The 14628-nt window shown below is 37.7% G+C and overlaps 1 protein-coding gene across 8 annotated transcripts in view; it reads left to right on the top strand.

Moving 5' to 3' along the window:
• Window positions 1–14628, top strand: part of EYA1 (EYA transcriptional coactivator and phosphatase 1) — a 171504-nt gene that overhangs the window by 138811 nt on the left and 18065 nt on the right. For 7 of the 8 annotated variants that reach the window (XM_039238394.1, XM_039238393.1, XM_039238391.1 and 4 more), the window contains 5 exons: window positions 889–947; window positions 1060–1220; window positions 2211–2325; window positions 2471–2592; window positions 6686–6786. In XM_039238394.1, the coding sequence (XP_039094325.1) occupies window positions 889–947; window positions 1060–1220; window positions 2211–2325; window positions 2471–2592; window positions 6686–6786 (558 nt within the window). The remainder of the gene's footprint in view (window positions 1–888; window positions 948–1059; window positions 1221–2210; window positions 2326–2470; window positions 2593–6685; window positions 6787–14628) is intronic. The other variant, XM_039238392.1, reaches the window with a different exon arrangement.

Below are 14628 nucleotides of genomic sequence, written 5' to 3'. Positions count from 1 at the left end.
GGGGGGGGGCAGGGGGGTGCAAATGCAGACAGGTGCATAAACATCAACTCAGTCCAGGGGAGCTTTAGTTCAAAATCACAGCCTCCTATTCTAAACAGTTTACACATGGTTTGGGATTTAAAAATCAGGTCCATTCAAATACATTATTCTATAATAAATTAATAAATCCAACACTTATATATAATAATAAAACAGTAAAAAAAAAGTACAAAATACCGCATGGTTTGATTGTTTTTATTTGGGTTTTTAAGTCCCCCGTGCTTTCCTCCTCCTCCTCCTCCACACACACACACACACACACACACACACACACACACACACACGTGCACACAAAGTATAAAACTCACATCTCTCAAATCAATGGTAAACCAGTACCAGATTTTTTCGTCCAGGCTCCTCAGTTCACTGGCCTCAGGCGCTGTTGGTGTGTGGCTCAACAGCAATCAGAGGTCATAATTTCATTGGCAGTTAGCATCAGGTTTAATTTTTCTAGCATGTTCCATTGACCGACATGTCTGGTTCCAGTTATGCTTAGGCATCGACTGAATCGGCTCTGAGCAGCGTGATGTCTTCAGGTACCTGAGGTTTATGGAACACACATGCTAATTGTTTTCAATCCCTTTCCTTTCCAAACACAAGACTATGTTTTCTGAAGCTCAATAACAGTAGTCCTTAATGACGCTGCTCATTTTTTATGTCGAAAGAGGACCCGGAGAGGTAAAACTATTGTTTTAAAAAAGCTTTTAACAAGACTGACACCTACTGATTGACATTGTTGAAAGATAGTCCATTTAAAGTTGTGGGTTGTTTTTTTTAAACAGCTGTGTGTGGTTTAAAAAAAAAAGTGCTTCTCAAAAATGAACACGTATCATTTTAATTGCATTTTAGGAATGTGACCAAGTTCATATAGATGATGTGTCTTCAGATGATAATGGGCAAGACCTGAGGTGAGCATGTTGAAATGTGAAAGGATTTTCTCCATTTTATAGTTTGATTGCTCGGTTGATTAAGATGAACTTTCTGTTTGGTTAACTTTGGGCTCTTCTTGCATCTAAATAGCACATATAACTTTGGAACAGATGGCTTTCCTGCTGCAGCAACCAGTGCTAATTTGTGCTTGGCAACTGGTGTGCGGGGAGGTGTAGACTGGATGAGAAAGTTGGCCTTCCGCTACAGACGAGTAAAAGAGATCTACAATACCTACAAAAATAATGTTGGAGGCAAGTAACCATCACCAATATCTTACCGGATTATGCAATAGTCTGGCTAAAATTCTCAAAGTACCACTCACTTTCATATCGTACTTGATTGGATATAATAGCTTTTTTAGAGCAGTTTCATCTAACCAGTGATTATTCTGCTGTGATTTAGTGACAGGAATATTAAACTTGAGCCAACCACCCTGGCTAGTCTAATCTGCTCCTGACTCCGTTACTTCATAGTATGTGTGACCTGGAGTAAGTTTCTTGACCTGTCTGATGTTCATATGTCCTTCCAAGGAGTGTAATTAACAACCTTTGGCCACATCATTTGAGATGGATTATCAAGCTCCTTCAAATGGGTAGATGTTTGTATTAGTTCTCATCTTTCGATTGTGTTTCAAAATGGCTTTAGCATACAAGGGAATACGTTCACTTAATGAAAGGTCTAGGAGTGGTGGTGTTGGGCAGCATGGCTAAATCTACATGCTCTAAAGATGACACCCAGAATCTCTTGCCTATGCTTTCCTTTGGGTAGGAGTTATTCTAGGTCACTTCCTCCCAAAAGGTGGCATGGGTGATCACTGATAGATCTAGGTTTATATTCTATGAGTTTAGCACCTCTGTTGGGTAGGAAAATACCTTTCCCAATTGATTCAGCAGAGGTTCCAAGACTCACTTGCACTGGCCAAGCCATGATCATACACCTTCCCTAGGAGCCAGAGGGTAGGGTTGGCTCTGCCCAAACTGCATGGTTAGAGGAATGGTGTGCGCAGACCTCTCAAAAAGAGGTGACTTCTAAAACCAGGGGAACAGAAGCTAGAAATGCAAAATCAACAGGTGTTCCCTACAGTACTAAATAGGTGTCAAATGGATGCTACTGTGTGAAAAATTACTTGATATACTACAAAGTTTGAGGAAGATAGTAGGAGTAGTATTAAACGTTCATTATATGTAAGGTTGAATAGGAACTTCGGTAAGGAAGGAATTCATGTGCTGTTAAATCCACAGGTCTGCTTGGTCCTGCCAAGAGGGAAGCCTGGCTACAGCTGAGGGCTGAGATTGAAGCCCTGACGGACTCCTGGTTGACACTGGCCCTGAAAGCACTCACACTCATTCACTCCCGGTAGGCTGCTGTCCCCAAGTCCCTCCAAGGAGCTTTTGCTGGAAAGCAACCTTTGCTCACATTTGTCCATTTTGGAAATTCATTTTCAACAGTCTTTTTTTTTCTTTTTTTTCTTTTTTTTTTTTTTTACTTTCTGTTCTCATAGGACGAATTGTGTGAATATTTTAGTAACAACTACTCAGCTTATCCCAGCATTGGCGAAAGTCCTGCTATATGGATTAGGAATTGTATTTCCAATAGAAAATATTTACAGTGCAACAAAAATAGGTGAGCTGCTTTTTGTTTTGTTTTACAATCAACTCTTCTCCTTCAGCCTAGTAAAAATGAAAGACACTAAATGAGACTTTTTCATAATACAAGATGTCAAAAAAGTAGAAGAAGAATTTAAGTTTATTGTTTCCGAATTGACATTAGACATCAAGAGAAATAAAAATCTAATTCATGCAGCTTAATTCAAAACATTTTACTTTACTGGCTAACATTAAGACCTATGCCTTTTACGCCTGGGTGGCTCAGTTGGTTAGGCTTCTGACTTTGGCTCAGGTCATGATCTTGTGTTTCATGAGTTTGAGCCCTGCATCAGGCTCTGTATTGACAGCTTAGAGCCTGGAGCCTGCTTTGGATCCTGTGTCTCTGTCTCTTTCTACCCCTCCCCCACTTATGCTTGCTCTTATTTTCTCTCTCCCTCTCTCTCTCTCTCTTTCTCTCTCAAAAATAAACATTAAAAGAAAGATGTAAAAAAAAAAAAGAGACCTATAGCTTTTATCTATAGTCAATTTAGCATCAATTCTGGATTATTATTTTTCTTTTAGGTAACATCAACCAAAATATAAAATACACTAAAACAAATAGTAGTGTAGAGATACACAAAGTAGAAATGAAGCAAGTCCAATAATAGCTTTCTTTAAATTATTATCACTAGAACTATTTTTTTTTTTTTGCTTTATTTTAACTCAACATGTACAAACAATTGAGTTTCCATTTTTGTTATGGGGATACCAAAAAAATTAAATTCTTGAAAGAAGGAATCATAATTGGAGAAAGAAGACTAATGAGAAATTTCATGAGAATAGAAACCAAGGCAGAATAAAAGTGAGGTAAAAAGAAGAAATGACTCCTAAAAAAAAAAGAAGAAGAAGAAGAAGACATGACTACTGTTCTTACAGAAGTCACCATCTAGCAGGAAAGCAGACATCTAAATATCTATGACAAAGAAGTCTATAGATGAACCTTTATCACATGTTAAGTAGATGCCCAGAACTGTTCTAAGCATTTTACATATTAAAATCAATTTTCAAAACCTTTCCATTTTACAAATGAGGAAAGTAAATCTCAGAGACTTAATTATCCAAGTTAATAGCCAGTAAAGATAAGAGTCATCTCATATTCCAGGGTCTAGACTCCTTTCCACACCCTAGGGAGTTCTACAACTAAGTGTCTGAATTTCCACTTGAATGAAGGTTCACACCCAGGAGGAGGAAGGGAGCAAGTGTGAGTGAAAACTGAAACGAAGAAATGGCATTTGAGCTGGGTATAGAAGGTTAAGAGTTTAGTAGGCAAATGGGCTAGTGAGAGGAAAGGGACAGAGACATTAAAGTGTGTTCCCTGCTGAGGAACTTGTTGAGTGGTCCTGGGTCATGGGAAGCAGAACTTAGGTCTAGTCCTAAGTGGCCTTGTTTACCACCATAATGAGATGTTATTTTAGTGAGTCCTGGGGATGAAGGATGAGGATCCTAGTAGGTGAGAAGAAAGTTTTTGTGGCTGCTCAACTCTATCTAAAGAGAAAAGAGTACAGATGGAACCTAATTTTCCATCTGACTACACTTTTATACTTCCTGTACTTTTTCTTACAAGCATTTACTAAATCATTGTTAAAGAATTACTTTTATAATTGTTCATAGTCAGATCTTCCCTATAAGAGTGTAATATCTTGATAACTGAACCTGTTGCTCATCATTGTAGCTATGGTGCCCAGCACATAGTAGGTACTCAATAAATGCTTATTGAGCAAAATGAATAATAAACGGTTGTTTATTCTGAAGAAGGCTTATACAGAGGTTCCTTTTAAGTACATGGGTGAGTAATGACACTCTTAACTGATAGGGGAAATCAGGTTTGATAGTAAAGATACGAGTTTGATCTTATCAATGTTGAGAATGAAAACCTGTGGGATATTCAGATAGCCTTGTCAAACTGGAAATAGCTGAAGTTGGAGAATGACTGATGCCTCGTGCTAGAAAATACTCAGAAAGGACTGTACCAAATAGAATTCCTTGTAGCCCAGTGTAACCAAAATTTTTGAATGTTTTCATGTCCATAAAAAGAACAGTTTGCATTAAGTCAGTCGTTTATGCTCTCCATAACAATAAAGAGGAATCATACTGTGTTTTGTAAACATGGGTCTATGGTAAACGTTTACCAGCACATGAAAGTCAGAATGATTTCCAAAGAAGCCTGTACAACAGAAGGGGTGGTGCTTAACATAATAGAAGGAAAGAGCAAGTAGTATATTACCTGTCATGCAATTGAACTCTAATCCCAAATAATTTAAATAATTTGAAAATATTAGGATGACAGAAAATTATAATAGCAAGTACATGTTAAGGATTTTTAAATGGGCATTTTGTTTGTGATACTGAACTTTAAATTTTATCAATACGAAATAAAAAAATTTGAATTAAAAAATGCGTGTTGGTAGAAATTACCCCAAAACCTTAGAGGTAGAGTCACTTTTCTGCAGTATTTTTAATAAGAAAAGTAGAGATTGAGACTCTTGTAGTTTTGCTAATTTTGCCATCAAAAGAGCTACAATTTGGGAGTCAATGCAGAAAACCCAGGAATTTTCCTTGTAGGCAAATGGTAGTCCCTGGAGGAGATGACCGGTATGTCATTTAGCAGAGCTGTGATGGTCTTTCAGACAAAATGGATTCATCAAAATAAGAAATCCCACGTGGGAGCTCCAGTTAACTTCTAAAAGTCAGCTTCGGTTTCTCAGTCTTTATTATGGAAGATGTCCGTGTGACCCTGAATTCACAGTGAAGCCTAGAGGAGACAGTATACAGACAGACATTTTTTTTTTTGTCCGCTACAGCTTCACCTTGAAATAACATTGAGTTTAATTACCTCCCTTTTCCCATGAAAAGGAAACTTGGCAAAAACACATAAACATTTCCCTCTAAGGAGGAAAAAAGTTTCATGACATCTAAGTTTTGGGTTGTATATTTTTGCAGTGAAAACTACACTTTGTATTTGTTTCTTAAAGTGATTTAATATTTCACAGTTTAGTGGGCAAGCAAAGAAGCATTGAAATTACATCCTTTGAATAAAGCTGGCCCGATTTCGTTCTGTCAGATGCAAACCAGAGATTTTAGTGCAAAATACAAATATAAAGCAGACATTTGTTTAAGCAAACAAGCAATTTGTTCGTGAGTATATCTGATCCTTATTTGAAAGAGATGCGGGCCTGCTCAGCCATTTACATTTGAAAACTATAAACTGTCCCATTGTCCATTAAAATGACCTTGTTGGCAGCCTGGGACTTGGAACACCAGTTTCTTCTGTAAGCAGCGACAATGGCTGCATTAACTGCAAGGATGTGCCGCCAGAGAGCCCAAATGAAGTCTTGACATGGGAAAGATAATGGATAGATAAAGGTGTTCTGTTACCTTGGTCCCACTTTTCCTCTAGGTGTCCATTTATTGGACTTAGATGCCTGGGTAGGGTGGGCGTGATCTCTCTGTAGTGCCCCCAATTACCTGACATTCATTTCAGAAACAGTTTTACCAGAATATTTCAAGTAAACACATGAGGCTTGGCTTCTTGCTGTCTAACAAAACCAGGCTCCGGTGGGTTTTGTTGTTATTGTTTTGTTCTGTTCTGTTTTGTTTTTCGCATCCTTCTCAATAGACTTTGGATCAGGCCTTATTTTCAGATTGGAATATCGTGAAACATTTTTTAAATCAAGTTCGAATATGTTGCCAGAATCCAATGCCTTTGTTAAGTCTTGGCTTGTAGGAAAAATAAAAGTGCTGCTGTAAAACAGTATTTTTCCCCAAATATTATACTGATATTGACTAGATCCTACTTTTTAATAAATGAGTCCTTAAGGAACAAAAAAAAGCCCTAAAATTGACCATTTCTAAAGGACAGAACACCACCTGGATGACTGACAATTTCTAATTTACTGTGCTGTTCCACATTCTACCCAAATGGCATCTAAAAGCATTCTTTTCCAGTTTGTACAAGTAGGATAGAATTGAATCAGAAGCATAAAGGAGGGTATTTTATATAAAAAGTTCAAGCACTATAGTGCTGAGTTACCCAAACTTTACATTTTTTATAATTTATTTTTGTTCATTAGGAAAGGAGAGCTGTTTTGAGAGGATAATCCAAAGGTTTGGAAGAAAAGTGGTGTACGTTGTTATAGGAGACGGTGTGGAAGAAGAGCAAGGGGCAAAGAAGGTGAGTGTTCCTCGATGGTGCTTCTCATGCCATTTAATTTTGGAGTCCTCAAAATGCTCATACCTGGATCATTTACACAAGTTCCATTTCTCTGAAACAAATGACAAATCTGTTCAGAACTGTAAGCAGTGAAAAAAGACAGTAGAATTACATAAATATGAGCTTTTTGAATAGGGCCCTCTACAGACCCAAAGCTCCTGGATAGTTGGTCTTCACAGAACATAGATTTTTAAACAAAGAGGAGGGTTTTATGCTGCAGCCATCATCCAGAACGTAGAGACCCCATTTGCGGTGCTCATGTGAGCATATCCCATTCTGCCCCATGGTAGACATTGCCAAGTGACTACAACCTACCTGAGCCTGGATCCAGACTAAGAACTTTCCAGACATTACTTCAGAAAGACTCTACCAGTTAGTCAGAGCTGGCTTGCCAAACTATTTGCTGTCCTAGAGGACAATGCCGCCTTTTTATCACAAGGTGAGCACCTCACATCCCTTGGGACACTTGGAGAAGAGGAAAGGGGCAGATTCAGCTACAGGTCCCTTGACTCCCAGTTTGTCCATCACACATCTTTTTATTCTTCAGCATCCCTGCAAGGTGTGATTCTGCCATTTCCCTTCACAAAAGCTTTCTCATTAATGTATTTCATTGCATTTCAAAAAGAGGTGAGGAGGAGGGGGCCACATTTCTTCATTCGGGGACCACTCAGGTCTTCAGTCTAGTACAGCCTACCTGTGCAATCTTTCTCACCCCAGCACTTGACATTGCAGCCTCTTCAGCCATGCCTAGCTCTTCCTCCTGGCTTTGGTCTCTGCTTGGAATAATCTTTTCCCCAGTGCCCTACTAGCAGTGTCTTAATCATTTCTCAAAATCCAGTTTATGTACCACCATTTCTATTTCCCTTGTTTGTTAGAGCTTAATTATGGTAGTTCTCACTCACACTTTCACTGGGGAAACTGTTGTAAATAGCTTGGATTCTCGAGCAGACAGCCTGCCTTTGAATTACAGCTCCACTGCTTACCAGTTTTCTGACTTTGATAATTATTTATCCCTCCTCTTTCCCTTTCCTTCTCTATAAATGGCAATCATAATAGCATCTAGCTCATTCGGCCATCTTAAGGATTAAGTTTAGTTAAGATGTGAAAGCCATAAAGCAGCCTGATAGTATAAAGTGTACAACAAAAGGTAGCATTGGTATTAATTACTTGTGGATATGCCTGTTTCGGCAGTAAAATGTGAGTGCAAGAGGCAGGGATCTTATTCTACTTAGCCTGTTGTTTGAGATTTTGTTTTCAAAAAGTTCTTTATAACTCCCTAAATCTTGGTGCACAATCTCTAAATATATTTTTAATTGAAGAGGTTTAAATTAAATTGAAGAATATTTTAAGTAAATATTTTATGAGGTTAACCAGTACAAATATCTTCCCTCCCTTTCCCCACACACTCACTGATAGACATCACTGTATAGTTCCATAAGGGATGCAACAATTCGGCTCTTCTGAAGTATTCCAGTATGTAATGGAAGTGATGCATAAAGTCACCAGCATATAGACACAGCAATAAGCATGATACGTGGCCAGCCTTCTTACAGAGTCTGAAGGTGATTTAATTCACCTCCAGTACCTCTGAATTCTAACAAAACCAGAGAAAGTGACCCGAATTCTATAAATGATAGATTATTTCAGTTGTACCCAATGATATGCAATGAGCCTAGGATTACACGCTCCCCAAGTGGGATTGGTGTGGATGGAAACCCACATACACTTCAGCTCCAAAAGAGGTTGATGCAGAGCCACACATGCAATCTAACCACTAGTTCTGACATTCCAGCTTCACCAGTGGGCAACCACCACGATCATTACGTTCATCTGTCAGCCCTTCAGGCTGTTTTCATAAAATGAAATTTTCCCCAGACTAAATTAGAATACCCAAAACTCAACCCTGGAGAGTTAAAGAGACGTTTGATGGGAATCCAGACTTCAGGTCTTTTCCCGGGAAAAGCCTCTGGAATCCCCAGGCCATTCCTAGACAGGACCTCGTAGTGGCTAGTGGGATAGTGGTGCGCTGGTCAGCAGGGTCAAAGTGGAGTCAGTCTGCACCCCCCAGGCCGGTCCTTCTCCCTCTACCAGTCACCAAAAGAGTTTTGATTTCAAGAGAAGGTTGCCAAAATACAGCTTCCTAGCTTGTGGTGGACAGAAGGATGCCTATAAAAGTGGTGCCTTCAAATGCAAGGAACACCGTGAAACCCCGTGCGCCCTAGCAAGCCTTCTTTGGGCGAGCCCTTGCTAAACCTTTCCGAGAAGTCTACCTCTTAAATGTTCATCGTGGGTGAGCAGAACATGGAAAAAGTAAAGGAATTCTTGGTTTGATGTCAGATTTGGAAGTAGCCACAGGGCGAAGAGTATTTGCTCCCTCTGCAGAACAGTGAAAACTGTTTCCACTCTTTATCTTTGAAAGTGTTCACACCTGTGCCAAAAAGAATTAGGCAGCTGCCTGCGAAGAACATCCTCTTTGAATTTTTTGACTGTGAATGAGTATTCTTAGCTTCAGCTTTCTGTTTTGATGTTGTGGGGTGCGTGTATGTGGTAAGGGTCCGGGACTATCTGTTGTGAACAATCTTTGCACCTTGAGACCCACCAGCGTGGGAATTCTAGCAAAACTGTGACCAGGAGTTGCAAGACTGTTTATGTGTATATGTACAATGTACGGATCTTTCAGAAGTTTCAGAGTCCTGATAACCTTGCATAAAACTTAAATGTCATCATTCCTCCCCACTGACAAATTAACTATCCCTTTCTTATATTCTGTCTAACCTTATTAGGTTAACTAGTATTTAAATAGCAATACTTTGTGGGGCGCCAGGGTGGCTGGCGGTTGAACATCCAACTTAGGCTCAGGTCATGATCTCGCCATTTGTGAGTTTAAGCCCTACGTCGGGCTCACTACCATAAGCACGGAGCCCACTTCAGATCCTCTGTCCCCCCTCTCTATCCCTCCCCTGTTTGTGTGCTTTCTCTCTCTCTCTCTCTCTCTCTCTCTCTCTCTCAAAACAAATAAATAAATAGAAACATTTAATAAACAGAGTACTTTGTGCATGAGTTAAGAGACCAGATTCTAATAATTTGCAATCAAGGAGTATCTTTAAAGTGGACTTCTTCATAGATATAGGGAATATTTAATATTAAACTTAGGGGAAATATTTAGTTTAGGGGATAGAGAATACTGTGCAGCAATATCTCATTTTAAAAATTATATATAAAATTCAAGGAGCCCCTGGGTGGCTCAGTCAGTTGAGCATCTGACTTTGTTTGGCTCAGGTCCTGGGTTTGAGCCCCATTTCAGACTCTGTGCTGACAGCTCAGAGCCTGGAGCCTGCTTCGGATTCTCTGTCTTTCCTCTCTCTCTCTGCCCCTCCCATGCTCACACTCTGTCTCGCTCTCTCTATCAAAATAAATGAACATTTAAAAAACTAAAAATGAATTCAAGCTAAAAAAATAAGAGATGGTTATCCATGCTGTAGAAAGATTAATAATCATAATAGTGAGAAAAAAGAATTACTATCAATTATAAAGTCCTTATTATGTCCCACACTCTCTTTCAGGCACTTCCTGTCCATTATCTCATTAAATTCTCTCCATAATTCTACGAGGAAGGAGTCCTTAGACCCACTTTATATATGAGAAAACCAAGGTTCAGGAAGGTAAATAATTTGGCCAAGATACATAACTTGGAAGTAGTCAAACTAGGATTTAAAGCTAATTATATCCATGAGACATAGCACAAAGTCCCTTTAGATTATAAACTTTGTTTACCTATCTTAAATATGATTTGATTTACATAAAATAATTTTCATGCTTATTTTTTAAATTATTGGAATAAAGTAGGCAATGTTTGCTTTTTTTTTTTTTTTTCCTTTCAGGAGGCAGATAGAACTATTTCAGTGTTCTCTTTTCCCTAAGTTTACATTCATGGTTAAAATTTTAAGAAAAAATCCATTGTGATGTATAGTTCGTGAGCATTTTAGATTATTAAATAAAATAGTGAACGAGTAAAGTTCTGCAAGTTGGAGTGCTAAAATGTTCTGCAAAATCAACACATTTTCAGTTCTTCTAAATCAGTTTTAACCATTTAGCTTGTCTCTCTTAGTTTCCCGAGTCCTTTTAAAAATCTAATACAACATTCTTTTTCCCTGTAGAGCTGCCTTTCATCTCTCTAAATAAGGTTCTTTTGCTTGAGGTAGTTACTTTTTCCAAGCTCAGAAATGAAACCAGTAAGTATTCTGCCCATTACCGGTTTCATTATGGTCAATTGAAGTCTGAAGTCTGTCTCTCACCTTTGTTCTCTTTGCCAGTATAGTCCTGGAGCTTTCCTCAGTAGTTTTTCTAATTCTAGATTTCATATCATGAGAACATACCCCCTCAAAGAGAAAAAGTTAAGAACACCTTTGTTTATTTAAAGGAACAACTTTCTATCAAAAAGATCTCTTGAAAGCATTTTCTGGCAGCACCTTTTTGTTCCTAGAAAGGCTGCAGAGAATGTGAGAAGCCATCTATCTACCTGTGGACACCTTTCTCAGACATGAGCCTTTTGTTGTCCAAATCTGCCAGGCTTTTTTTTTTTTTTTTTACCATAGAATTCTATGTTTCCCTAACACAATGTACAATAATAGGCATATGTATGAATTAATGAATTGAAAAAAATCAAATGTAATGGTCTTCTGCATACCGACGGCAACTGTCATCTCTAGAGTAAAAGTGACCTTGTTTTATAACTTACAACTAAAGTTCCTTTACTTACTTTTTGGAGAACTATTCCAATTGCTTATGAACACCAAAGAGAAAATGGCAAGCATCCATTAGTGGTTAATGGCAAAGTCTTCATTACTAAATGTCTGTTTCATTAATTTATTTAGATTTTTTTTAAGCATAGCTGACACACAGTGTTACATTAGGTTCAGATGTACAGCACAGCAACACAGTGATTCCGTAACTGTATACATTATTCTATGCTTCTTACAAGCGTACCTACCATCCGTCGCCATACAACACTATCACGATACCACTGATTATATTCACTGTGCTGGACCTTTAATCACCCTGACTTATTCATTCCATTCTCTGCTTCATCTATTTCGTCCATCCCCTGCACTCTTGTTACCTCTGGCAACCACCAGTATATTCTTCAAATTTATGGGGCTGCTTCAGCTTTTTTTGTTTCTTTGTTTTATGTTGTTTTTTAGATTCCACATGTAAGTGAAATCATATGGGATTTGTCTTTCTCTGACTTATTTCACTTTGCATAATACCCTCTAGGTCCATCCATGTTGCCACAAATGGCAAGATCTCATTTTTTTTTTTTTTATGGCTGAGTAATATTCCTTAGTATATATACCACATCTTTTTATCCATTCATCTATCAACGACACTTAGGTTTCTTCCATTTCCTGGCTATCGTAAATAATGCTGTAATAAATATAGTGATGCATACATATTTTTTAATTAGTGTTTTTATTTTCTTTGGTATGTACCATGTAGTAGAATTACTGGATACAGTATTTCTATTTTTAACTTTTGGAGGAAACTACGTAGTGTTTTCCATGGTGGTTGTACCAATTTACATTCCCACCAACAGTGCATGAGGGTTTCTTTTTCTTCACAGTCTCACCAGCACTTGTTATTTTTTTGTCTTTTTGATGCCAGCCATTCTTATAGGTATAAGGTGATAGATCATTGTGGTTTTGATTTGCATTTTCCTGGTGCTGAATATCTTTTAATGTGTCTCTCTTTCATCTGGATGTCTTCTTTGAGAAAATGTTTATTCAGGTCTTCTGCCCATTTTTAATAAGATTGGTTTTTTTTGTTTTTGTTTTTCTGGTGTTGGCTTATATAAGTTTTTTAATACATTTTAGATATTAATCCCTTATCTGATCTATCATTTGCAAATACCTTCTTCCATCCAGTTGGTTCCCCTTTCTCTTTGCTGATGGTTCCCTTTGCTGTGCAAAAAGCCTTGTATTTTAATGTGATCCCAATAGTTTTTGCTTTTGTTTTCCTTGCCTGAGGAGACCTCATCTGGCAAAATGTTGCTGGGGCTAATGTTAGAGATTACTTCCTGCCTATATTTACTTCTAGGACTGTGATGGTTTCAGGTCTCACATTCAAGTCTTTTATCCATTTTGACTTTATTTTTGTGTATGGTATAAGAAAGTGGCCATTTTTAATCTTTTGCATATTTACTGAATGTACTACCTTTTCCCTACTATATATTCTTGACTCCTTTGTTGTAGACTAATTGACCATATACATATGGGTTTATTTCTGGGCTGTTTTGTTCTATTTCTCCATGTGTTTCTTTTTGTGCCAGCACCATACTATTTTGATTACTACAGCTATATAATATACCTTGACATCTAAGATTGCGATATCTCCAGCTTTGTTCTTTCTCAAGATTGCTTTGGCTATTGAGTCCTTTGTGATTCCATACAAAGTTTAGAATTCTCTGTTCTAGGTCAGTGAAAAATGTTATTGGTATTTCAATATCGATTGCACTTGAATCTGTAGATTGCTTTGGATAGTATGGGAATTTTAACAATATTAATTCTTTAAATCCATGAGTCTGGAATGTCTTTTCATTTATTTGTGTCATCCTAAATTTTTTCCATCAGTGTTTTATAGTTTTAGGAGTATAGTTCATTCATCTCCTTGATTGTTTATTCCTAGGTATTTTATCTTATTTGGTGCACTTGTGAATGGAATTGTTTTCTTCATTTCTTTTTGCTACTTCACTATTACTTCTAATAGTTTTTGCATGGGTCTTGAGGGTTTTCTCTGTATAGTATCATGTCACCTTCAAATAGTGACAGTTTACTTCTTTCTAACCGCTTTGGATGGCTTTTGTTTCTGTTTCTTGTCTCATTGCTACAACTAGGACTTCTATATTATGGTACTGTCTTTTATTTCTAATTATTTACATCAAATAAAAGTATAAGTGTAGACATTCTTGTCTTCTTCTAGATCTTAGAGGAAAAGTTATAAGTCTTTCACCATTGAGTATGATGTTTGCTGTGGGTTTATCGTCTTTGTTACATTGAAGTATGTTCCACAGAATCCAGTTTATTGAGAATTTTTATCACAAAGATGTTAAATTTTGTCAAATGCTTTTTCTGCATCTATTGAGACTGCAAAACGAGACAGTTTTTATCCTTGATTTTGTTGATGGGATGTATCATTTTGATAGATTCCCAGATACTGAATCATCCTTGTATCCACAAAATAAATCCTACTTGATTGTGATGAAAAATCCTTTTAATATATTGTCAAATGTGATTTGCTAATCTTTGTTGAGGACTTTTCATTCATGTTCATCAGGGATATTAGCCTGTAGTTTTTGTTTTTGTTTTTAATAGCGTCTTTGGTTTTGGTATCAAAAAATCTGATCCCCTAGATTGTATTTGGAAGCTTTTCTTCCTTTTTTATTGGAATACTTTCAGAGAATAGGTATTAACTATTCTTTAAATGTTTTTTAATAGTTTATTGTCAAGTTGGTTTCCATATAACACCCAGTGCTCATCCCCACAAGTGCCCTCCTCCATGCCCATCTTCCCCCTTCCCCTCTCCCCCACACTCATCAACTCTCAGTTTTTTCTCAGCATTCAAGAGTCTCTCATGGTTTGCCTTCCTTACTCTCCCCAACTATTTTTCCTTTCTTCTCCCCCATGGTCCTCTGTTAAGTTCCTCGTAATCCACCATGTGCAAACATATGGTATCTGTTCTTCTCTGCCTGACTTATTTTGCTCAGCATAACACCCTCAAGTTCCATCCACATTGTTACAAATGGCCAGA

This window comes from Hyaena hyaena, unplaced genomic scaffold, assembly GCF_003009895.1.
Source record: "Hyaena hyaena isolate Hyena2069 unplaced genomic scaffold, ASM300989v1 scaffold_139, whole genome shotgun sequence".
In the NCBI taxonomy this organism is placed as follows: domain Eukaryota; kingdom Metazoa; phylum Chordata; class Mammalia; order Carnivora; family Hyaenidae; genus Hyaena; species Hyaena hyaena.
This window is presented reverse-complemented; position numbering and strand designations above follow the sequence as displayed.